Source organism: Fistularia commersonii, chromosome 8, assembly GCF_037954325.1.
Source record: "Fistularia commersonii isolate RoL2024-O1a breed Wild chromosome 8, RoL_Fcom_v1.0, whole genome shotgun sequence".
Classification (NCBI taxonomy): Eukaryota; Metazoa; Chordata; class Actinopteri; order Syngnathiformes; family Fistulariidae; genus Fistularia; species Fistularia commersonii.
The window spans coordinates 19,048,273-19,072,172 of record NC_141291.1 but is presented as its reverse complement, the minus strand read 5'-3'; the positions used below and the strand labels follow the sequence as shown (position 1 = coordinate 19,072,172).

At 40.8% G+C, this 23,900-nt stretch overlaps 2 protein-coding genes across 2 annotated transcripts in view; one reads left to right on the top strand and one right to left on the bottom strand.

Annotated features, from left to right (window-relative positions):
- The window catches only part of adarb2 (adenosine deaminase RNA specific B2 (inactive)), a 174,362-nt gene extending 170,967 nt beyond the window's left edge, over window positions 1-3,395 (top strand). Inside the window, exon 10 of the mRNA XM_086151557.1 lies at window positions 649-3,395. Coding sequence (XP_086007683.1) covers window positions 649-825 — 177 coding nt within the window. The 3' untranslated portion in view covers window positions 826-3,395. The remainder of the gene's footprint in view (window positions 1-648) is intronic.
- A 3,659-nt stretch (window positions 3,396-7,054) lies between these two features.
- LOC147232204 (WD repeat-containing protein 37-like) lies at window positions 7,055-23,900 on the bottom strand. The gene is made up of 14 exons (XM_086151558.1): window positions 23,776-23,900; window positions 22,716-22,985; window positions 20,774-20,870; window positions 20,469-20,564; window positions 19,133-19,197; window positions 17,023-17,161; window positions 16,403-16,474; window positions 16,152-16,196; window positions 15,968-16,044; window positions 15,502-15,736; window positions 13,980-14,121; window positions 8,033-8,167; window positions 7,437-7,551; window positions 7,055-7,332 (listed from the first exon to the last, which is right to left on the bottom strand). Exons 2-14 carry the CDS (start codon window positions 22,866-22,868, stop codon window positions 7,201-7,203), a joined length of 1,503 nt encoding a protein of 500 aa, XP_086007684.1. The 5' UTR covers window positions 22,869-22,985; window positions 23,776-23,900; the 3' UTR covers window positions 7,055-7,200.

The following is a 23,900-nucleotide window of genomic DNA, read 5'->3' as shown; positions in this document are numbered from 1 at the left end:
GTGTGTGAATGCTCTGTAGCAGATATGTGGAATTTTCTTTCTGCTGTAGATAAATTTGTTGGACTAGTAACATCTGCCGTCTGCGTCGCTTATCGAAATCCGGCAGCTCGGATCTTTAACTGCAGCACACAGACCTTGCACTTCCATTTCCATCCTGAAATTTTATGTAACGGACCCGGGCCTGCTTTGCCAAATGGCGACTGTGAAACCATAATGACTATCAAACGATAATTATTTGGAGAAGTTTCCGAGGAGTCCCCCTCCCCCCCGCGCTCGCCGCCGTATATGAGCGCCACGCAAGAGCAGTCGCACTAATCTCCAAAAGAAACTTTTGCTCTCTCTACCCCCGTTTCCTCTCTGCTTGTCTCTGCGAAGATCTTATTGTTTCCCCTCGTGACAATAGGAATGCACGAAAAGCAGAGAATGTTCAATTGCTTGTGAAATTTAAATAGGGGAGATTACACAGCTGTTGAAGACCCCCCTCCCCCCCCAAAAAAAATACATTTGCACCGGCTCATTCGTTTCGCTCGCTCCTTTCGCTCTCCCTCGCCCATGAAAAACTCCAAACCTCGAAACTCTAGTTTTTTTTTCTCCTCCGCCACGTCGTGTCCATCGCTAACTTCTGACTCCGCTCTCTGCTCCCTCCAGCTGGGGATCCCGGTGTCCTGCTCAGCAGATCGCCAGCTCATGTACTGCCAGGCCAAGATGGCGGCGCGTCCCTACCAGACAGTGAAGCAGCAGTGGTTTCGATCCCTCCAGGAAACGGGCCTCGGCACCTGGGTCAAGAAACCGCCCGAGCAGGAGCAGTTCCTGCCGCCCGTGTAAAGAAGACTTGTGTGTGCGTGCGTTACTATTTTCCACTCTTTACCGATACCAACACACACTGTCACACCTTGAAGCACAACCTCTGCCCAAATGTGTCCCAATCATTGTGTGCGCGCGCGTTTGTGTGTGTGTGTGTGTGTCTTTGTGCATGTGCATGTGTGTGTTTAAAGGGCAAGACACATCCGTCTGACCTTCTGGTTGTCATTTTTTTTTTTGTTGGTTGGATGTGTGGGTGCACAAACACACACACACACACACACACAAGTGCACCCCTCCCCTTCAGGTGTGGCTAGCCTGTCATGGAAGGGTGGGGTAACCTTGAGCAGAATGAAAGGCAGCCGCTATCTTGTCATCAGCTATTTCCGGGCCCCAAGGCTCCCACTGAGGAGCAGAGCCGCAGGGGAGAGCGAGGCTGAATGAGACGGAGAGAGAGAGAGAGAGAGACCACGTCCAATTACCGGTCCTGTCATGGTGACGGGTGATAGAGAAAGAGGAAAGGGGAGTGATGGGAGGAGAGACACGGAGGAAAGGGACGGCCAGAACGTAGCCCGGCCCGCCTCGCCTTCCCTCCATCGTTTCGATCTTTGTCCTCCCTCCTGTGACTCGCCCTTTGGCTCTTTTGTCTCTGCGCCGCCGCCGCCGCCGCCTTCCCGACCCTTCTCTCTCGTCACTCTCCTTTCCCCACCACCACGACCACCTGTGCTTTCCAGCGCGGCGGAGTTTAACATGACATGACCACAGGTCATTACGTTTCACCCTCATTGTCACCCTGCCGGGTAGCGCCGGGAAGCGCCTATTACGGCTCGCCTAAGTCAAAGCGGAGGTGCGGTAATGGAGAGAAGCCGGTTGATTTCCCGCTCTCCTTTCTTACCCGACGTAGCCCTCCGCCTTCTGACCTAAATGACACGCTTCCCGTCTGTGCTGTCCCCCCCCCCAAGTGCAACAACGACGTTCCGGAGCGGGGCAAAGCTTCGGCCATGTCTCGTTAGCGAGACGCCGCGACCCCGCCGGCTTGCACCTCCCGCGGTCACGACCACCTGAACCTGTTATAGATGAAACACCAGGAATCCCTCCTACTCGTCCTCCTACATCACCCTTGTGGACATTATTTTCATTAGAATCATGCCTAAGTCAAAGATTAACAGTCAGCCAGGTTAATATCCCTGATCACTGTCATGTAAATTTGTAACTCACGTTTTTTTATGTCTTTGCATATTTCATTTTAAATGTCCGGGGGATTTTTTTACGCCGCTCGCTGTTTAGATTCATTAAGCTCCCAACTGTGTTGTTCTTGGCCGTCGCGAAGCAAACCCCTCTCTTTGCCTTAAAGGCAAGGCAGCCGAACCGTCGGCACAACTCACATCCGAGCAGTTAGAGTGACATCTAGTGTTTTGGTTTTTTTGCCATGTTGTTGCGTTCCCCGTTTCTCCGTGGCCTCTTTCCGACCAGCAGGTCCTCTGAGGATACGCTGACTGTCTGCTCACTGTCTCCTCGACTGAACCACAGCGGAAGAGCTGCGACTCATTTACACAAAAGCACGAGATCCAGAGGGTCTGAACGGATAACAAACATTATTGTAATTTTTTTTTTTTTAAACACAGATCCACAGACGGATGTTTCAGAGGTAAAGAAATTAAATGATAATCCAATATTCTTAGACTCGATTTTCATTTTGTCAAAGGCAGATTATGTGCTGTCCCATGAATGTGAGATACAATCAATAACATTGCATTTTGGTTTTGCATTCAAGGAATGATCAACAAAATTTCAGAACTGCTACAATCAAGGATGGGTTATGCAATATATATATATCTATTAACAAGAAATATATATATATATATGTATATATATATCCAGTCCAAGTGATAGCACATGAACTAGTTTCAATCAGATACAAAGTAATCGAAAAGTCTCATTAATGAAACTAAATCCACGTTTATAAGCAGCTAATGTATTACCATAAAGTCTTGGCTTCTGATTACATTTCCATCACCGCTGATTGAGCTCAACACCGCCCTCAATTCTTAAAATCTTCCACTAATCATCGTATTTTTCTTTGTGATTGTTTGATTGACCTTTTTTTCTTTGATATAAAACATCCATGGGATCAAGTTTTTTGTTTTTTGTTTTTTTTTTAATTCAATTTCACCCGAACTAAAACTCTCCCAGGAGAGCATCTTTTTTTATTAACCTGAAAAATGCTGAATAACGTGTCTGTGGATCATACGCTTAGACGTCAGACTCAACATTTTCCATTCGCATGTTAACATTTGTCACATCAGGAACACTTTGACCGACAAGAGCCGATGAACAGATTTATTTTGAGATATTAGATAATAAGGCATGTCTGAGTGGTAATGCTGCATCTATAAGTGTACATATGTAAACGAAAACAGAAAAAAGTACAATGTTGACAAAGATGTGAGAGATCCTAAAATGTCTACTTCTGATGTATATGAAAGATATGAATAATTGCTGCTAAGGTCTGTAAATTGCATTTCAGTTACAAAATTAAAAAGTGAATGTTTGTACTGTATATGTGAATAAAACCAGAAAATCGTGTAATTTTACACCGCCTTAATCGTATTGATTTCGAAGTTGCTTTGTGCATTTCATAGAGACGGGAACATTATGGGATTCTTTTAGTTCATGGTACAATCGGGGGAGAGGAAGGCCGATATTGATCAGTTTGGATTTTGTCAGCTTGAAAATCACCTCCCTCCAGCCAGAGTCGCCCTCAGGAGAGGAGAGATAAATATTAAAGGGAGGGAGGCCTCCCTGCTCCCGTCTCTCCCAGGGGAAATCCATGGGGAATTGGTTATCTCTTTTAAGGCTCTGTGGCAGGTGTCATAGAATTAGCCGGGAGGAAGACCGAGGTGATGAAGCGATGGGGGAAGGGGACCGTGATCGGCAGCGTGCTCTACAATAAACATCATAATTGACAATTTTCTGCAGTGGCCGGTCACAGCCAGCCCGCAATAATAACAATAATAATAATAATAATAATAATAATATTGGACGAGGCCACAGAAATAGAATGCAATCGAATGTTGTGTCTTCCAGAGTCACAATGTTTCTTCGGTGAACTCTGAGAGCCCCGGGTCCTGCATACCACCACAAGATGACCACGTGAGGCTCAGACATCCCACCGCATCTTGTTTTGTTCACAGAGGATGATTATATCAAAATACATGACGCGAGACGTCCCTTCAAAGGTGTTGTTGTTCTGTTATTAAAAGAGATTTTAGTATTTCCAAGGAACTTTAATTTTTCAAAATTTGTGACACAAAGATCCGATCAATATATATATATGTATATATAAACACATATATTTTATATATACACACACATATATATATACACATACACACACACACACATATATATATACATACACACACACACACACACACACATATATACATACACACACACACACATATATATACATACACATGTATATATATATATACACACACACACACACACATATATATATATATATATATATATATATATATATTTTTTTTTTTTTTTTTGTTCATTTTACGTGTCAGTTGTCAGTGAAAGGCAGATGGCATCGGAATCTAAATGATGACCAGGCTTCAGTTTGATTTAAAGAAGAAAAAAAAAAAAAAACAGTCTCAGGACTTAAGGTGAGAAATTCTAGGCATTATTTGCCAAGCAAATATTTTCATTATTACTCATTCATTACATGTTCCGCTTATCGCCCCAGTTGTCACTGGGCAAGAGACCGCCAGTCAATCACAGGGTCACATATAAAACAAACAACCATTCGCTCGCCATTCACACATCTAGGTAATTTCAAGTCTCCAATTAACCTGCTGTATGTTTTCATGATTAAATGTTGTGTAATTTTTCGTGTAGGTTCATGAGTAAGTGAAGAATCTTTGCTTGTAGGCTGTAATGCATGTGTAATCAAGCAGAGGAAAACATAGAAAATGTACATTTTCCTTTCTGATACTGTTGATTATGAAATCATCCCACATAGTTGTCTTGTGCCAGAGTGAAGGCAGAATTATAAAAAATAAATCATAAAATACAGAGGCACAGAAAAAGAAGCCTTGGCCAGAATCATTTTCTGATTTTGAAATATGAGATACCTTTCGATAACAGTACCCTTCATTTTTGAACAAACTACTTCATGCTGACCGAAAAAAACATTCATTATCAAACAGACATCAGAGAGGAGTTTGTCTCTGCATGTAACTGAATATTTGCTAAGAAATGCTAAGTAACAGTTTGGGCACCTGTTTAAACTTTAGTGATATCCATAAACACATTCTTTTACCTTAGCTACTATGATGTTCAAACATAGATTTGTCTTTTCTTCTTTATGAAAAGGAATTCGCATGAAGGCGGAATGTTAAAAATGGTGCGAGACAATCCAGATAAATAAGATGAAAAGAGACAGGAAAAAGAAAACCGCACATTTTATTGAAAAGTGGCAGAGAGCGTATACCTGTCCCAATTAAGTATGCCAAGATCGTTGCACGACAGAAGTTTGAGGTGAATATGATCCGAAGCAAATGAGTATCCGCCTTCTTCGCTCTACAATCTGCCGGGCAATAATTTAACGTATCCCAATCACATTCCCCCCGAGACAGAATTAGGAGGGGTTAACACTGGACTCCCCTGTTTAGCAGTAGAATTAGAAGTGATATCAGTGTGTGTGAGATTGGGTTCCCTGAGTGAAACAGGAGTAAAAATCCTATCAGCACTAAGCAGTGGAACACAATTGGTTTTTTGGGGGTATCTAGAATAGTGCATGGATTCGCGGGGATAAGGCTAATTCAACATTTGAAATATATATTGGTAAGGCATTTTCAATATGTATATATTACGCTTTCAGCTTCATGGTTCATCAGATCATTGGTAAAACAGGCAGCAAAACGGTGGATTTTGAAGCTAACTTTTGAGTGACATATGTACAATGAGAAGCACATAAAACCATTTGGTATGATTTACAGCTATAAAATAACTTAGACATTGAATATCAGAAGAATAAAAATGACAGCATGACTTCATATTTCATTGCACGACTGTAGAACCCACTCCAGCCCAACAGAGACGATTAAAACTGCGAAACCAACTTCAAATATGAAAATGGCTATATCTGGAGCACCAGAAGTGTCGAGGCGCCATACAGTGTTATTGCTCTTGTGTGACCAAGAGAGAGGAAAGAAGGGTTCACACAAAAAAAAAGATGAGAAGATGTAAACAGAAAATTCAGGCCGTTACTGAAAACAGAAATGACCAGTAACAAATAAGTTCACTTGGGCTCGACACTTGACGGCAACTCAAACGAGTTTTTCATGGCAACAAGCTGGTATTTCACTGACCGAGAAACGTGGCGTCAGGAAATGCGCGGAGGAAGATTATGGCTAGTTCGGCATCCGCTATACTGGTGTCCGAAAAAGGGGGCGGGGAAACGGATGGTGAAATGTTGCACTATTCTAATTTGCACGGCGCCAAGGACAGAACTGGGAACAGAAGTGCGATGACTTTCCCGTTATTGCTACAGGGGCAGATTGGAGCAAAAACAAGTTCTACTGTTCACACAGTACAAGGCAGAGGTAAAGTATTTCAAGTTGTGTCTACGAAATGAAAGCACGAAAAACCACCAGTGGATGTTTTCATTCGAGACAGTGGATCCTGCTTGAAGTAAGAGAAAAAAAAAAAAAAAAAAAAAAAACACGTGGTTGCAGCGGATTAAAAAATAATATGTTTGTGTTCCGGGTCAGGAATTATTCAAGTTAGACTAAAAAGGATAAGAACTAAACCAACTTCTTCATCAAGCTCAACCCACGATAGGCGGGTAAACTATAAGACACAAAAATCTGTTATCTGGCAACAACCTGCCACACAGTTCATTTTATAAGGGCAACAAAGTCATATGTACATTTCTTTATAGCATATTCTACAAGCTTCCTTTTTCAAGACTTCGCAGCTGGATTTATCTTCATGCAATCATTCAGCAGGAAAAATAAAAAGTGACAGGGACCTGAACAGCAGCCTGGGACTGTCGACTGATCAGACCCGGCCGTGTAACAATTTCCCAAACCATGCCGAAGAAACTAAACGGTTAAAATACCAATTATCTACAACTTTGTGCCCGCTCACATTTTCAGCAGGAGACACCAGAGAATAAACACGTCACGCCACACACGTGGGATGCTTTTCTTTTCACAGTCTTCAATGGTTTGTGACTCAAATATTTAACAGGGTCAAATAAACATACAAGCATGCACGAGGCCACGGATTACAGTGCTAAGTGTTCTGTCTTGTACATACATGGAGGGACTTGTGTGCGCGTGTGTGTGTGTGTGTGTGTGTGTGTGTGTCTCCATGATGTCACTTCTCCTGCAGCAGAGCAGGAATGTTGATGTTCCATCCGATGGCCTGCCTGTCGAAGCCACAGGTGAAAAGGTTGCACGTCTGGTTCTCTTCGTTCCAGGCTGTGCAACACACCATGCGCCTGTGACCCTATACACACACACACACACACACACACACATGCACGCACACACAGTTTAAACGCCTCGATGCTGATCGACTGATGGCAAACATGTCTCGGAGTATTGGATTACCATTCTGTTGCTGCGTGGAAGTCTGGCCAGCCTCACTCCATTCATGTCAAACAGTCGGACTTGTCGATTGTCATGTGGCAGACCGATTATCCTCTGGTTGGCAGATACACTGATCCTAGAAGACGGGGAAAAAAAGTCACAATTATTCCAAAGACAAGTATCAATCTCTACATGTATATATTTACATGCAATCAGAGAATTGGAGGGAAAAAATGCTCCTATTACTTGGATCGCGTCCTCGAGCATTTCCTGGGAGTTATCTCTAACAGGCTTAGCTGCAAATGCAAAACGTGTGCTTGGAAGTGACGTTAGCTTTGTTGATGTGGTTTGTCATCACAAAAAATCTTCAGATTATATTAGTGTGAGAAATATGAAGTATGATGTCTGCTGTTCTTTGAAAAACATGCAATCAAATTAAGTTTGGAAAATTCAATATTTATTTCCGTGGTTCCACAAGAGAATCCATGAAATTTCTCTTTTCGCTGTTTTTCCTTTTCTTTATTTTTTTACCCCTGCCTGGCAACACCACAAAAAGTGTGCCGACCTGATCTTGTGTCACAAACTGAGCAAATCATCGCGTGCTCAATGCCACCCACCTGTTCACTGCCGAGTCCGTGCGGATGGTCGCAATAGGCGACCGCATGTTCTTTAGATCCCAGACCTTGACAGTGCGGTCGTCACTTCCGGATACCACGTTGTCACCAACTGTGAACACTGCCGATGTCACGGTGCTGGGGTAAAAAAAAAGAAATCAATCAAAAAAAGAAGAGCAATGGTGAAGCAAAACACAGCTACGAAAGGTCACACATTGAGGATATTCAAACCTTGAAAAGAGATGCTATTAGAAAATACTTTCCTGAGAGTTTCTGCAACATGTTTGGGAGAGTTTCGTTTGTGTCTACCACTTACAGCAAGGCTATTCAGCTATCATTATTACTCATACACACAAAAGACTTATTAACACAACAGGTACATCTTGGGACTGACTCTACGAGAAGCAAGAGGGAGCGTAGCGAGCACAATATGACAATGTTGACAACTTTTTGCTTGTGAGTTTTCGGTCAAGATTAAAGTAACGCCTTGTAATAAGCAAAAAGCAGAAAGGCGCGGACACGTAAAGGCTTGTTGCTAACGCATAGTCGGGGTTAAAAGATGGTGTGATTTTAATCACACCAGGATAGAAGAAGTGGTTGCCCTTTTAATTTGCACCTTATCTGCCCACCCACTTTTAAAGTATTCTTTACTATTTAATTACCCGTATCTCAGATATCTGTCCAAAATCTGAGGAGATTATGGTAAAGAGGAGTCATCGGATCAAGACATTGCTTTTTTTTCCCCTTCCGCATCTGCACACCGTCACCTCAGGACTGAGACCTGCAGAGCTCACATGACAAGCTTCGTAATGAGAGCTGATGCAAAGCCGCCCCACTATAATCTCTGGGTCTGTGAAACTGTCACAATGTGGTGTTGACTGCACTGACACTTTTATCCGCTTGGAGAAGAGGCTTTGGCTCATATCGCACCGATGTACCAACATCGGAGTCATCGGTTCCATAACTTTACATCATCTCTGTTTGTGGAAACTATTTCATTGATTAATTGGCAGCTTTGCCTGTTCATCACAGAACACAAAGACTGCTCAAACACAATAAAATAACTTCAACAGACCTCTTTGTTTGCAGAGAGGGGTGTAACTAAAAAAAACCCTGAACAGGTTATGTTTTAACTAAAAAAGCCCCGACACCCGATTCACCTGATGGGTTTATCACTGTTTATTAAAGCCAGTAAACGGCAAGATTGTTCATCAAACAGAATTTAAAAGCGCATAAAAAGAGTTAACTCTTGGCCTTTAAACCAGAACTCTATTCAATTTCACTTTATCCTTGAGCTTTTAACTAACACGAGCTGAAAAAGCCCACATTTGACAAAACTGCAGTCATTTAAAAAGCTACCCTTGAAGTAGACTGAACAGCCACATGTTAAAAAAGGAGTATAAACATCAGACCTTCATTACATAACCTCACTTTTAGTCACAGACAACCACTTTGATAAAACCTGTGGTTCGGCATGTGTCACAAAGCCTACAAACAATGAGATGACAGTAATGATATGATAATAACTCCATATCCGAACTGAAGGACCGTGTGGTTCACCACTGTCACGGTAAGAGCGTAGTGATTTCTTTATTCTTTTAGCATTCTTCATTGCTTTATGCAGTGACTTTTTTTGTTCTTCCCATGAAAGTACATTCCAGCAGAAAATATGCATTCAATCTTCAAAATTTCCCTGGCATATTTTTCCATCACAATATGGTAAGGCTTACATGCACCCTCCCCAATCACACACACTCAGGTTCCACTCTGAGTATTCCTTTGCTAAAATGAACTCTTCCCTTAATCCAAATTGACATGGCATTAAGTGCGAATTAGGGGACTAAACTTTGTCCTATTAGCGCAGCAGAGGCTCACAGAAACTGCAGCTACAGGCATTTGTGTCCACTTGAGAATAAGTGGGGTGGCATGGCAGACGAAGGGGAGGAAAGCCTAGAGGTGCAAAGGCAGAACACACAGACCTGGTAATTTATTAAAGGGTCCATTAAGGTTCACGATTTTCTGAATGGATAGAAGTAGAGGAACTGAGTAGTATCTCTGCTCTGGCAGCAACAGCTTAGGTCAAATTATATATATATATACTTTTTTTTTTTGGGGGGGGGGGTAGGAGGAAAACTTCAAGGGGGTATTGTGAAAGAAAGTTAAGGTGGAATAAAACTCAACATAATTAAAGTGGCAAAAGCTTCTACGATATCTTATCGTTAACACTTTAAGGAGGAATCTTATTATACTTTTGCTGTTGGGAGCACTATGTGATGATCAAGGTAACATTCATCATTTTCAAAGTTATAAACTACAAAAACCGCTTTCAGGTAATCCGAGCTCTGTTAAATTTCCTATAAAGTTCAGCATTCTTCCCTTAAAACCTTATATGCACAATAAAAAGGTCCATCACTCTATAAGCCTTGTCTTTAACCCTGAAATTCAATGCGGAAACACATTATCCCCGGTTTACCTATACGTGATGAACGACCTCCAACATTTTGTGCATTGTAATAGAAGAGAAAACCTTTTGAGAAGGATGGCGGATCGCAGCCACTGAGAAGAAACAACACCATAGTCCATTTATCCAGCCGTTCCTTTTGAATTATTCTATTTCACTATATCCGCGAGCTGCTCACAAAGGAGTGAATAATGAAGAGACATGTGATCACACAGGGAAAAAGCTGCAGCCCGAACACACTTGGATACAGTTATTGACGTTGCTCGTAACGACCTACAGACTCAGAATTTCTGTGGAAATACTTTGGAGCCGCTTTGTCATTCCATTGGGGGTCTTGGTTTCCACTCCTCAACAAATATCAGCAAACTAAAGTTTCCTTTATTATACTGGTGATGGGGTTCACGAAACTTTGCAGAATGCTTCTCTAAGATGGTCAGGTCACAGGGGGTTGCCCAGTTTACCTCAAAGAGATTTCGGTAGACTTAAAAACGTCACCTGCTCCCCCTGGCATGATGGTGAAATGGACTTTCAGTTCTGATTTGTTTTAACCTTTACACACTCTGGTTGAAATTTACACAAAAGGCCACACTCAATAACAGTCGCTGTTAAAAGGTCCAAATGTCTGGAATAATGCAATGATAAAGGCGACTTTGACAGCAATGATGCACACAGCAAAGATATTTTCTTATCACGATATGAAGTATATTTAGGACAAATTAGGGTTAAGGAGATTCACATGATGAATGATAGTAATAGTGCTTGCGGAAAAAATTGCAAGATGTTTGTTTACAAAATTAGTTTAGTCAGATAAGCAAAATTTATCTGAAAATACGAAACAAGAAGCATCTGTCGTGGAAGAAAAGCCTGTCACTGTGTTGAAAAAAAAAACCCTACAAAACAGAATGGTAGATAAGTCATTATCAGTATCATCATCATCATCATTTTTCACTGAATGTCTTTGCCCCACATTTTGTGGTCTCCGTTATCTCTGTAGTAACCAGCACATCTGTGTCTTGGTCATATAAGCCTCACCATCCTCCTGCATGCTTGATCGATGAGTTTATTAATACGCACTGTGATCGCTGTGGATGACAGTGTGAGGGGAAATACCAAAACTAAATAAATGAAACAATGCAGCCATTTAAAAAGAAAACAACAGAATCCCTGAGATGCTGGTAAGTACAGGTGTATTCCTCCAGATATCCTGACACACACACACACACACACACACACACACACACACACACACACACACACACACACACACACACACACACACACACACACACACACAACAGCAATGTAATTTCGCATAAAACTGTTGATAGCAGAGGAGACAAATGTTACACAGCACTGTTTGTGGAGCAAAGACTTCACTTTGGCTGTGAGCTGTTTTGTGTGTTACACACAAATAACACATCGCGTGCGTGCACACACACACACACACACACACTTGTCATTACTCTGCAATTATGGTGGGTGGTGGGATAGAGGGTATGCTGCACTTTTAGCTGTCGTAGTTCACTGTCAGGGAGCATTAACTATAATTGCTGGTGAAGACAGAGGAAACGAGACGCTGACTGCCCTCAAGCTCCTCCGCCAACAAAACCATTCACACTGTCCTCTGCTCTTTAACCCAAAGAAATGAGGAGATTATATCACATCATTTTGCATACATTATGGGCGATACTGTGGGAAATTAGTGCAAGAGAGACAGGCTTTCTATTGCTGGTAAGAACAACAAACTGTAAACAAATTACAAAGGGAAATATTTGTGATGTTTGGTTGATGAATAAATGTGTCATGATGGGACCCCATACTGAAATTCTTAATATTTTTTGGCTTCAAATAGATTGATCAAGAATCAGCATCAATAGACAATAACCTCGTTTTGAATTAAGACTGTTGCATGAAAAAAAACAGACAAACAAAAAACTATAAACATTTCCACTTTTGAGAGCACAGCATGCATATGATCTAGTACTGGATTAGATGATCCACTTTTTTTATATATATCTTAATGTTTAATGTTTTTAATCAAATTAATATTAATAAATGAATCATGAGCACTGTGGCCCAATCTATATTTTAGGAACAATATTAATGCTTGCACGGCTCTCCAGGTCACATGCTTACTTGACTTGCAGCAAAAAGGTTGTAGGAGTATTGTGGTTTTATTTTTTCATGTGGACACTGATACAAAAAGATTCAAATCTACATCAGTCTTTGAAAAAGCCTCAATCCACTAAGTGTTGCATTGCAAAATCAAATAGATTAAGTTTAAGAAAGTTATCCATTGCTTTTATTGCACCTTTATTTGAGAGGAAGAGGGCAATTAATTTAGAAGTGTTAATATCTGCAAAAATGGATGTCGGGCCATCACGGGTACTCGTACATTTCTACGATCAAGCAATTAGCAGCTTAAGGAATGATACCCAAAGATTTAATTCTAATAAGCAGTTGTCTTAAGAGATGTATTTAGTGAATGTAAAAACTATATTATCTCTGTATCAGATGGACCTTGTGTTCTTACATCAATCCAATGCTTTCCTCTACTTACTGCTGGAGTTGAATATCCACTAACTCTTCACGGATTGAATAACTATTTGCTACTGCTTCCTTCAAAAACTATTGGGAATATGAAAAAAAAATGTTTGCATCTCATTTATAGGCTTTACAGAATAAGACTGAAAAATTGTCTTCAGCTGCCAGAAAGTTGCAAATTTGAAGGGGAAAAAAAACAAAAAGTTTGTTAATCTAAAGGCAATTTGGGCGGGAAGAAGGATACAGAGAAGGAAAAGGGGGGGCTGCTTCTAACCGTGGAACAATGGCCCTTAATCACGTTATACCAATTGTCTATGGGAAAGAATTAGTGTGGGATCTGCAGGAATTATATATGTTGGGGTTGTCATAATGAGCTCTGCATAATCCCCACCACTTGCAATCGAATGCTGCCAGAAAGTACCAGTGCGCTGGTGACACACACAGATACGCACGTAAACACACTCCCGGTTCTTACCCCTTTAAAAGAGTGCTGCCGTTGAAAGCCCCAGACAAGCCTGACAGTCATCGTTTTGAAATGAGCGGCTGCAATTGAGTGTTAACAGCTTCCAGAGTGCCAAATTACACAGAGTGAGGGATTAACGTGGAAACGGACAGATAAATGAGCAAGAGGGCGAGGGAGGAAGAGAGGTAGAAAGAGACAGAGAGGGGAGAAAGAGAACTAAAGTGAGGAGAAGTGTTTCTGTGATGAATGAGAAGTGAGCGGAGGATTTAGCTTGGTCTGTAAGGTCTGCAAAATAACGTGGCACTGTAAACAGAATAAGGGATGGAGCGATTCAGAGAGAGGAAAAAAAGCAAGCCTGCAGCAACACCTAGTGGGCCAATATAACACAGTAACAGAATCCATCACAAATGATCAGATTAATGAGCGTGTATGTGTGTGTGTGTGTGTGTGTGTATGTGTGTGTGTGTGAGTGAGAGACTGACTCAGTGTGTCCCTGGAAGACGTTAACTGAGTGGATGGACGGATCTCTGAAGTCCCACAGTCGGAAGGTGGTGTCTCGGGATGAAGTGACCACCAGCCGCTGAGTGGGGTGGGTACAGCAGTGGGTGAGCTCCTGGTCGTGACCTACATGAAAATAGGAAAGAGACCATAAGTTTCCCAAAACAATGGTGCCTTTTGAAATAGCACCAGTGTGGAACGCATTAAATCAGAATCAGAATAATAGTGTAAACACAGCTTGAAAACAACTGCTTGCAGCGCTCAGTAACAACAAATGTTGAGGCAGAACAAACTGTAAGAACTTCTAGAGCGCTTGAACTGACCTGCTTAAAAAGGTAAACATAAAAAGTGAACTATTTGCATTCAACAGTGTGTGAGCTATCCCTGAAGCCTTAAATGGCTGTCCCCAATATAGGACACGGACACGCACACGCACACAGCTGCTTTGAAAAATTTACGTGGCTCACTTGATCCCCCACAAATCACTGCGTTCCCCCAACACAACTTGGTCCAAGCATCCGGAGAAATCATCACTAAATGAACTTCTTTCAACAAATTACACCTGACAGTAGTCTGAGATCCCAGTGATCCCTAAATAATTGGTGCTAAAATCCCTAAATTTAGGGCGTATGCTGTGAGAAAATGAAATATGAAGGCATCATCTACAACGTTTTATTCAAAAAAAGATGATATAGACTAGGAAATACAAACCAAAAAAATGCTGTGCAGATGCTCAACATGCTCATTTAAACTTACTATTTTTAAGAGTAAAGAGACACCCCAGTGCCTGGTTTTCTCATGATTAAACTACATTTCTTCAAGAAGGAAATCACACTTGGTGACGGGAGGTTTGAGGCTCACAGGTTGAATTTTTACTTTGAATGCCGTTTCATTTGTCTGACTAACTTTGTGTCTTTCTGTTTAGAAAGATTGTGCACTTTCTGGTGTTTGAAAAGTTTTTCTACTCTTTAGTGAAAAAAATATACAGTAATATATGAAGTCTAAAAATTGTGGCACTGAGGAGAAGCACATTTTTGAATAGTTGATGAATAGCTCTTCTTCTCTCTCAATTTTTTCTGCCTTTGACTTGTTATTTGCTCTTTACTGTTGCCCGCACCAGTCAAAACCAGTTTAAAAGAATCAGCCAGGTGTTCTTCATTGAGTCCAAGATGCTCGGGTTTAGGGATATTTGTGTATTCATTGTTTGTCCATATTAGATCTATAGGCTCCTTTGTTTGAGAGAGACAAAGCCAATGTTGAGCAGAAGTAGGTCTTCATGCTTATTCAGCTTTACGATCCAATTAAAATAATAATCATTCATGTGAAAATAAATGTGAGGCAGAAGCGCCCATCTGTGCATGAATTGAAACAAAAGTAATATCGCTGACTAGTAGAGGCATTGAATGGATTCTGCCATTAGGAGTTGAAAACTAAAAGAGAAAAAAAAAATGTAAAAACTAAAACTAAATTAATCATGTAAATCCCCGTGTTGGTCTGACTGCCTACCAGTGAGCGTGTGCACCAGTTCAGACGTCTCCACCTCGTACAGGTTGGCGGCACGATCCCAGGAAGCTGTCACCACCTGTCGGCCGCCCACCAGCCAATCAGCTGCAATAACCACACCCTGGTGGCTCTTCAATATTGCCGTGGCAACCCGAACAGTGGGCACTTCACAAGGTCCTTCGCCATCCACTTCACCTTCCTCTCTGTCTGAGGAGTCCTGGTCATCTTCACATGGAACCTAGGAGGATTCAATGATGAACTATAAGCAACTTAAGACAAAAAAAGCAGTAAAACATAAGGTTCTATCCAAAAAAAACAGGGTTGGTACATTGTGTGTAACCGTCATGATATTATAATGTGACCATTTTAAAATCGATGGGTACCCAAAGAGTCTTGTTCTCCTTTCAGGGAAAGGTATTAAATTCCCTGACTTTCAAGCATGGTGAAAAGAAGAGTTATAAACACTCACACTGACATCTGGTGGTGGCTGTGGGACAGGAAGCTGCACCATGTAGCGCCAGATGTGAGCTGTCTGGTCCCCAGAGGCTGTGATAACACAAGTGCAGGTCATCAAACAGCCAGCACAACACAAAATTAACTGCTTGACATCAGACACACAAAATGCAGCCAGGACAAATCACACAAACCCATACCTGTGAGGGCCATCTGCTCTGTTGGGTGAAACTTGATGGAGTTGACTATAAATTAGAGAAGAATCAAAGTCCCATGGATGAGTACAGAATTAAAAACTGCAAGTTTAAAATACACCTCACGGCTCACATGGCGGGATGGGGGCAGCTACTTCAACCTTAAGATTGTACACCATAAATGCTATCATTACATTTCATATGGTTTTACAGTTCAGATCTAATCACATCATTATTAGTAGTGATGCATTTATTACCTGATCCTGCATGGCCAGCATATCTCAGGAGACTTTTTCCAGTCTCTATACTCCACAACAGGGCTGAGTGGTCTGGAAATTGAGCAGGCATGGACAATATATATATACATATATACACTGCTCAAAAAAATAAAGGGAACACTTAAAAAACACATCCTAGATCTAAATGAATGAAATATTCTTATGAAATACTTTGCTCTTTACACAGTTGAATGTGCTGACAACAAAATCACACAAAAATGATCAATGGAAATCAATTGTATCAACCCATGGAGGTCTGGATAAGAATCACACTCAAAATTAAAGTGTAAAAACAAACTCCAGGCTGATCCAACTTTGATGTAATGTCCTTAAAACAAGTCAAAATGAATCTGTGTTGCTTCCTGAGTGGACACTATGATTTCACAGAAGTGTGATTGACTTGGAGTTACATTGTGTTGTTCAAGTGTTCCCTTTATTTTTTTGAGCAGTATATATATAGACATACACAGTAAGTCAAGACTGCCTTGTCTTTGTAGAATTTGCTACTTCTGGGTAGTGGATGTGAATTAGCTGTTTACTCAGTTTAAACCATTCTTGCTGTGCTGACGGCTTGGAGATTTTAAGGGAATGAGGAATACCTGCAGATGCAGTTCCCAGGACCACTGGCTGAGTCCTGGTGACGCTGAGGTCCCAGATGCCATCCCGGTGGCCCACATACTCTTTTTGCAACTGGCACAGAGCTCGGGACCCTGTGGTTGCTTTGAAGCTCGACACAATCTGAACCATAACAAATAAGAGGAATGATAGAGAAAAGAGAGAAATAAGCATTCCTTGTAGTTTCACACTATGGGTTTATGTATATTCGAACTAACACCAATTAATTCATAGAGATACCTCTCTGCAGGCAAAAGTTAAAATTCTGGTTTATATAGATCACAACTTTCTATCTACAATATATCATTAAATGTTAATATAATATTTATTAGGAAACGAAAACAACATTCAGGGAGACAGGGCTGGAACAGGCAGTGCTGCAGGAGTAAATGTGAGCACGTTCTCATGGCAACACTGTCTATGTGACCTGCTGGGCAGGCAAGCTGCAGCAGTTAAACCAGGTAGTTGTCAGGCACAGATGTCAGTTGCGCCTGCTGCAAAGCTGTGAGTGGCCCTCAGCTTTGCAGAAATGTTCAGTTTAGATTTGAGGGGAGGTAAATTACACTTTGCCCTGTTTGCAATGAACAAGGTCAATTCTCCACCCACAGCCTCATTGCTATCAAACGGAACATACAGTCCGACCCAATTAAACTCGGGATTACCTACCACTCTTGTGGATACAACTGTGCACTGTACATTGTGAGGATGAGCTATATTTACACTCTGAAAATGAAATGCTGTGCGGCGTGGTCGACTCTCAGCCTGCAGACATGAAGGAACTAGACACAGAACTGTTCTCAGTCCAGGCCTTACATGCTACAGCAAGCGGATGGTTTATCACAACAAGCCTTCATCATTGTTAGTCATTAAACACAGCAGCAAAGCACCTGGCGTTAATGTACGCTCTCATTCTGTCAGGTGTATTACCCGTCACAAAGCAGTACAATGCAACCTTACTTCTATCCTTTCATTAGAAGGCAATATGCTGCAGGTCTTGGTAAAAATAGTCTGTTCCAAACAACCTCGGAGAAAACTGACGCTCCGGTTGGTTCACATCACTAGCTTTTATTCTCTTTATCCTGACAACATTAGTTTTAGGTTATGTTTCTCAGCCTGCTTAAAAGCCCCTGAACAGTCATGGTGGGAGTGTTAAAGTAGTTCTTCAGAGTTATAATAAAACTGCCAGACACCACAATTTACATTAAGCATCATTAACCCTTTTCCAAGGGTCGCGCTAACAGAGGATATAGTTTGAATTGTGTGGCCGGCTATTCTGCTGCGGACCCAAGTACACCGGCAAGTACCCGTGTATAAAAAGACTAACAAAAAAAAAAAAAAAAAAAACATGATCAAACACACTGAAAGGAAGTTGGGTCTTCTACCTAGTGTGTTACCTCATTGTACACCACAGGAGGTAGAGAGAAGCTCAGCAAGCATTAAGTTCATCAACGATGCGCCAAATGTCTAACATTTCCTTGTTCAACCAGTCCAATCAAGCACGTCCAATCTGATCATTTATACAACCCAGTACAATTGTTTTGTTTGCTGTGACAATGACACGAAAGTGAATGCCATGACATAATTAACAACAAAACACTTCCAAAAAAATTGTCTTTTCCCATCAAAATTTAAAAAATGAATTTCAGAAATCTGTCAAATACGGCTGTACAGCCAAAGGACTTTTGGGAGGGTGGAAGGAAGAGATGAGGAGTAAGGAACTCAGGCTTCAGTTGAAAAAAATGTAATCCTCACAGCACTTCTGCACAATGCTTCATTACAAACGGTGGGTTCAAAAAGTTCCCTGCAAATCTACTCCCCACAACACGTTGCCATACTGACCTTGCAATGTAGCCTAATTTGCAATGTCAATTGGATAATCTCAATTTCAGCAAGAGATTGAAAATGAAGAAGTCAAATACAAGAGACTTTTCCCAAATGTTAAACTAGAAATGCACCATTAGTTAACATTTCAGATATCTATATTTATCACAATCCTCCCTCCTCCTCACTCAGCAGCTTTGGACACTATTATCTTTAGCTCGGGCCTGAATCTCAAATATTTACAGGGATGATTGAGCTTTACAGAATGCATACCTTGCTGGTCGAGGCTTTGTAGGTTGTCTTGAGCTTCTGTGACAGCTGGCTTGTGCTGTGGCTAGCTGTGTGATGGAGAGACCAGACACAAGAAAGAACATTCACAGATGAGCAATAGATTTATTTGTTGGTTTTGGCAATTTAATGGTAGCCCAGTAACACACGGAGACTTAAAACGGCACACAAAATTGAACAACACAAAGCTGTCTAATGTGCATCGATGAATTAGTTGAAACCAACAGTACTTCATTAAATGGTTACATCGATTGAACAGCAGTTCAGAGTTGAGGTAATTAACTCTGAATTAAAAGTAATGCATTTTGAGACCAGTGGTTGGCAATCACATATTGCTGTCGCTTTGGTTGAATTTGAACTTATTATAAAACATCAAACTTTTCATATACATTATGTGGCCAAACTAAAATAATAGCCAAATGCTGGCCAGTGGATTCTTTTTTTTTTTTTCTTTAAAAATCAACCTTTACACAGACATGTTTTCCAGGTTGCAAGGTGCCTTTGGCAAACATATTTACAAGGCGCATAGTATTCAACTTAAAAAAATGCCTCAGCCCCCACACCATGGGTCCTTCTAAGCATTTCGACAGAGGACACGCCGAACGTCTGGAAGCTTGCACCCTTTCAGTCTTGTCTCAAAGCCTTTGACTGTGGATGAGCCTTTCAAAGTCTATTCATTATAAATTGAAAATTTCACACTCCACTGATGTTTAGGAAATTAGCATTCCCTTTCTCTCCAAGGGCCGGACCATGAATGTGTAAAAGAATATGGACCCAACTTCTGATTCCTGCTCAAGGAGTTCAGCGGGTCATTTTGAGTGACCAATGTAATAGGAACATCTCTGACTTTTATAGATCTGATTTAGCCTTCTGCTATTTGAACGGTGATTAAAGAAATGAATTATGATGGTCATCTAACTTGTTATCAAACCGAATGTTATCAAAGAAAAAAAAATCAGGATGGTTAAAAGAAATCATTGATAATCATTTACATCAAGCTTTTTGTCAATGTGCAAGTATATGAAATAAAACTGACACCAAACTTTCGACACTAAGAATATATTAACCAGCTCTTGCTGTCAAAACGTTTTAATGTTCAAAGATGGATGCAATCTTTCCCATTTGCGTAATGTGCTTAAAAAAGTTTTTTCTTTATTTCTTAACTAACTTAAGTGTCAAGTGAGTCTTTCAAAATTACACAGCACTATTCTTTATAGATAAGAGGAAAGGATTGATGTGTTAGAAAATTACAGAAGCTTTATGACAAAAATATATATAAGTTATATCATAACTTCAGCAGTTCATGCAAGAAATAATGGACCTTTTGTTTTCAGGGCTCCTTTGGCAGGGTCTCCTCCCTCAATTATCTGGCCATCTCCGGTCAGACGGTCATTCAAGGAGTCTATTTCCCGACGTACTGTAATAGCACAGTGACAGGCTTTTAGAAGTGTTGTCTACACTTTTAAAACCCTCTGGTTAGACATTTAACACCTTCAGTTCAATAAAAAAAAAGTTTCTTGTTAGCGTTAAGACTCAATTTTAAAACATGTTGGAAGAAATGTTGAAATCCAGAGATGTGGAAGAAATCTTTGCAGTACATGCATTTACACCTGTCAGGTTACTCACATTCGAGGTTTTCAATGTAGAGATTTTCAAACTCGCGTTCAATCTGGCCAAATAGGTCAAGAAGATTGTTCCGTAGGGAGAGGGGCAGCTTGGAGTCCTGACAAAATGGATAAGTAGAAACATTAAGGCTGAAAAATAATTACATGTGACACTGAAATACGAAAAAAAAAAAAAAAATAGCAGCAACGGTCCCTGACAGAATATATGCTCCAAGAAAAATCAACTGAACCATTTGCCAACCTCAACCTTAAAGTTGATGAATGTGATTAGATGAAGTTGGCATGTTTAGGGAAAAAGCCATACAAGATGGGCCACAGATTGATCAACACTAACCCATAAATGACAGGGTCTGGCAAGTTCACCTTTAGATTTCAACTCACTTACCTCCATTGTGAACAGCAGGAAGTAGTCTGTTGTCACGTGACCACCTCTCTACGCCAAATAAGACGGCAGAGAGGGGGAAAGGTGGCCACACAGAGTCCTTTGAAAACAAAGGATTCAAAAAGCTGCATTTGACAGCTTGCCTCGAACTCTGCTACACATTTCAGTAACACAGAACACAAGGAAGCCACATACTTGACTGTCGCTTTTTTTTTTCCTGGCACGTGATCAGAATCAGCAGTCTAACTCAGCTACATGAACCAGCTGAGTGATCTATGAGTGCTCCATGCCAGCGAAAAAGGTCAATTAGGAAACAACAGGCAACTGTTATGCATTCAACTAAGCAAAGCTGCTTAGTTGTAGTCCTAAAACCAACAGTGAGGTCCATATAATAATGACGGCATTGAAAGTGTAGAGGAAAAAGCATTCTGTGTGTTGTATACAAGGTTTTATAATGCTGTTGAGCATCTTTACGCTGAGCTGGTGCTGTGGGGAGTGGAACAAATAAGCAGTCAGTTTAAAAAACTAATTAGACCTGGACAGGCAACCCATATGAAAACTTGATGAGACAACAGATCAGTGGTGCAAGCTGAGCTCCACTTTGAGTTGAAGATAATTAAGGGACGAGACTCTCAGGGAAAGTAAATGCTGAAGGACATGCTAACAAAGAACAAGACAAAAAGATCTATTTTTTTTACATTTTCAACCAGCTACATTGATCTAGAGATAATATGGACCACTCCTAAATAATTACTAAAATGTATCATTGATTAAATATCTTCTAAAAGCAGACAATGATTATTAGCATCTAGTTTATTTTTTCTTTCTACCATATGTAAACATCCAATACAGGAGAATATGAAAATAAAACCTAAAAAGAAGCTCACCATTCACACACACACTCTCCTCCTCTTATCTGAGCTGCCTGAACGATCTACACCCAAACTCAAACAGTAACAACCAGGATGTTCCTTGACCAAACAGAACATCATGTATTTTCTCAGCGAGGAAGATGACTGACATTTGGCTTTGATTATTCTAGATCAGGAAATTCCTGCACACCAAATGCAACATGTACTCTCTAAAACAAACAAATCAATTGCAGCTCCAACTAATATCACTCACAGTGGAGATGTTTAATGACTAACCTGATGCTGCAAATCTATCAGCAATATATATTCGTAAAATCTCGCATTTTAGAGAACACTAAATCTGCATGGAAGACTTCGCGTGATCATCATTTGTTCATCTGTAGTAAAATCAACAACATTCATCACACATTGTCCGACAACAGCATAGTGGACGTTTCTGTTGCAACATTCGATACAAAATAAGGGCAATGCTGCTCAACCGGCTTGGACTGTAAAAACACACTGACTGAAAGCTATTAACAGCACATAAGATACTGACCTTGGGGGTACATGGTTTTGTACGGACGTGAGACTACATCCGCGGGATCTTCAATACCTATACAAATGCCTTTCTTTTCTCATCAGCTCGGTTTACTATAACGATAAAATGGCCCCTAGATGTCATACAAAGACCAAAGTCTCAGCCTTACTTGTCCATCCAGCATGTCTCCTCTTTGAATGCCTCCTGGCCTGTCCTCCGTGCTGTTGGTGCGTCGAATGGATAAACTGTGAGCTTTGCGTTTCTGTTTAGGGTGACGGGCAGCCGAAGCAGAGCCGCTACCACTTCCACCCTCCACAGGCATCCCGCCTATTTCTTGGTGGCCCCGCCCCCTGCGCACCTCCTAACTGAGAAGCAGGTAAACAAAGGCCAGCTTGGTCAGCTGGCTTTTCAACAGGTTGCGCTGATCAGTTACCACCACCTGCATGTTGTAAAAAAAGTGTAATTAATATCAAAAGGCAGCAAAGCTCTGAACACAATGCACTCAATCAAAATGTGATTCAAGGAGTCTTGGAATATTTCAAGTCAAAACTTGACATGAAGTGCTCAGTTCTTGACCAGATATCTTCACTTCTAAAAAAAAACACATTTCATTTTTCATCAATTGAAAAAAAAAAAAAAAAAAGACAGAAAAAAGTCTGATGCAAAAGAACGGACATGATCACTTGTTTTTATTTGACAGGTCTGATAATTGAGATCTGTCTCATCATGGGACCTTTTTTGAGATTCTAGATTCAAGTTAAAAAATTATGATAAATACCATTTGTGTACAGCACTACAAATACCAAAAACAGGCGGCATTATCATTGTTGATTATGTGATTTTGAAAAAAGTCAGAGGAGGGAAAAAAATAATAAAATCACCATTGTAGTTTGATAAAACAACTTTCAAGGTCATTTTAGCGTTACTTCCATTTGAAAGAAGAAGCCTGGCAGACCAAACTTCATTTGATGGAACATGAAATGTTCCTATTTATGCATATTATAAAAACTATTGCAGAGGTCAGCTTATACTCAAGTCATTCTGCATGTCCAGGGGTCACGCAGTGTAAGTGTACAATGAATAACAATTCTAAGCTAGCAGAGAAGCGGTACTAGAACAAACGTTTCAAGCACGTTATGTGTTTAATTTTGCTTGTTAAAATGTTGCGGTGTGATCATAATCACTCACTTAACATAAATGGAAATACATGGAACAAGAAGCATACTCACCACTGTAACTCCACTGTTACTCCATTGCGAGCAAGCATGACAGTGGCTAAAGTTAACTAGCTAGCTGCCGCTCGTCGCCAATGCGGCACAACGTTTTAATATCATACAGTGGCCAACAACGGGCT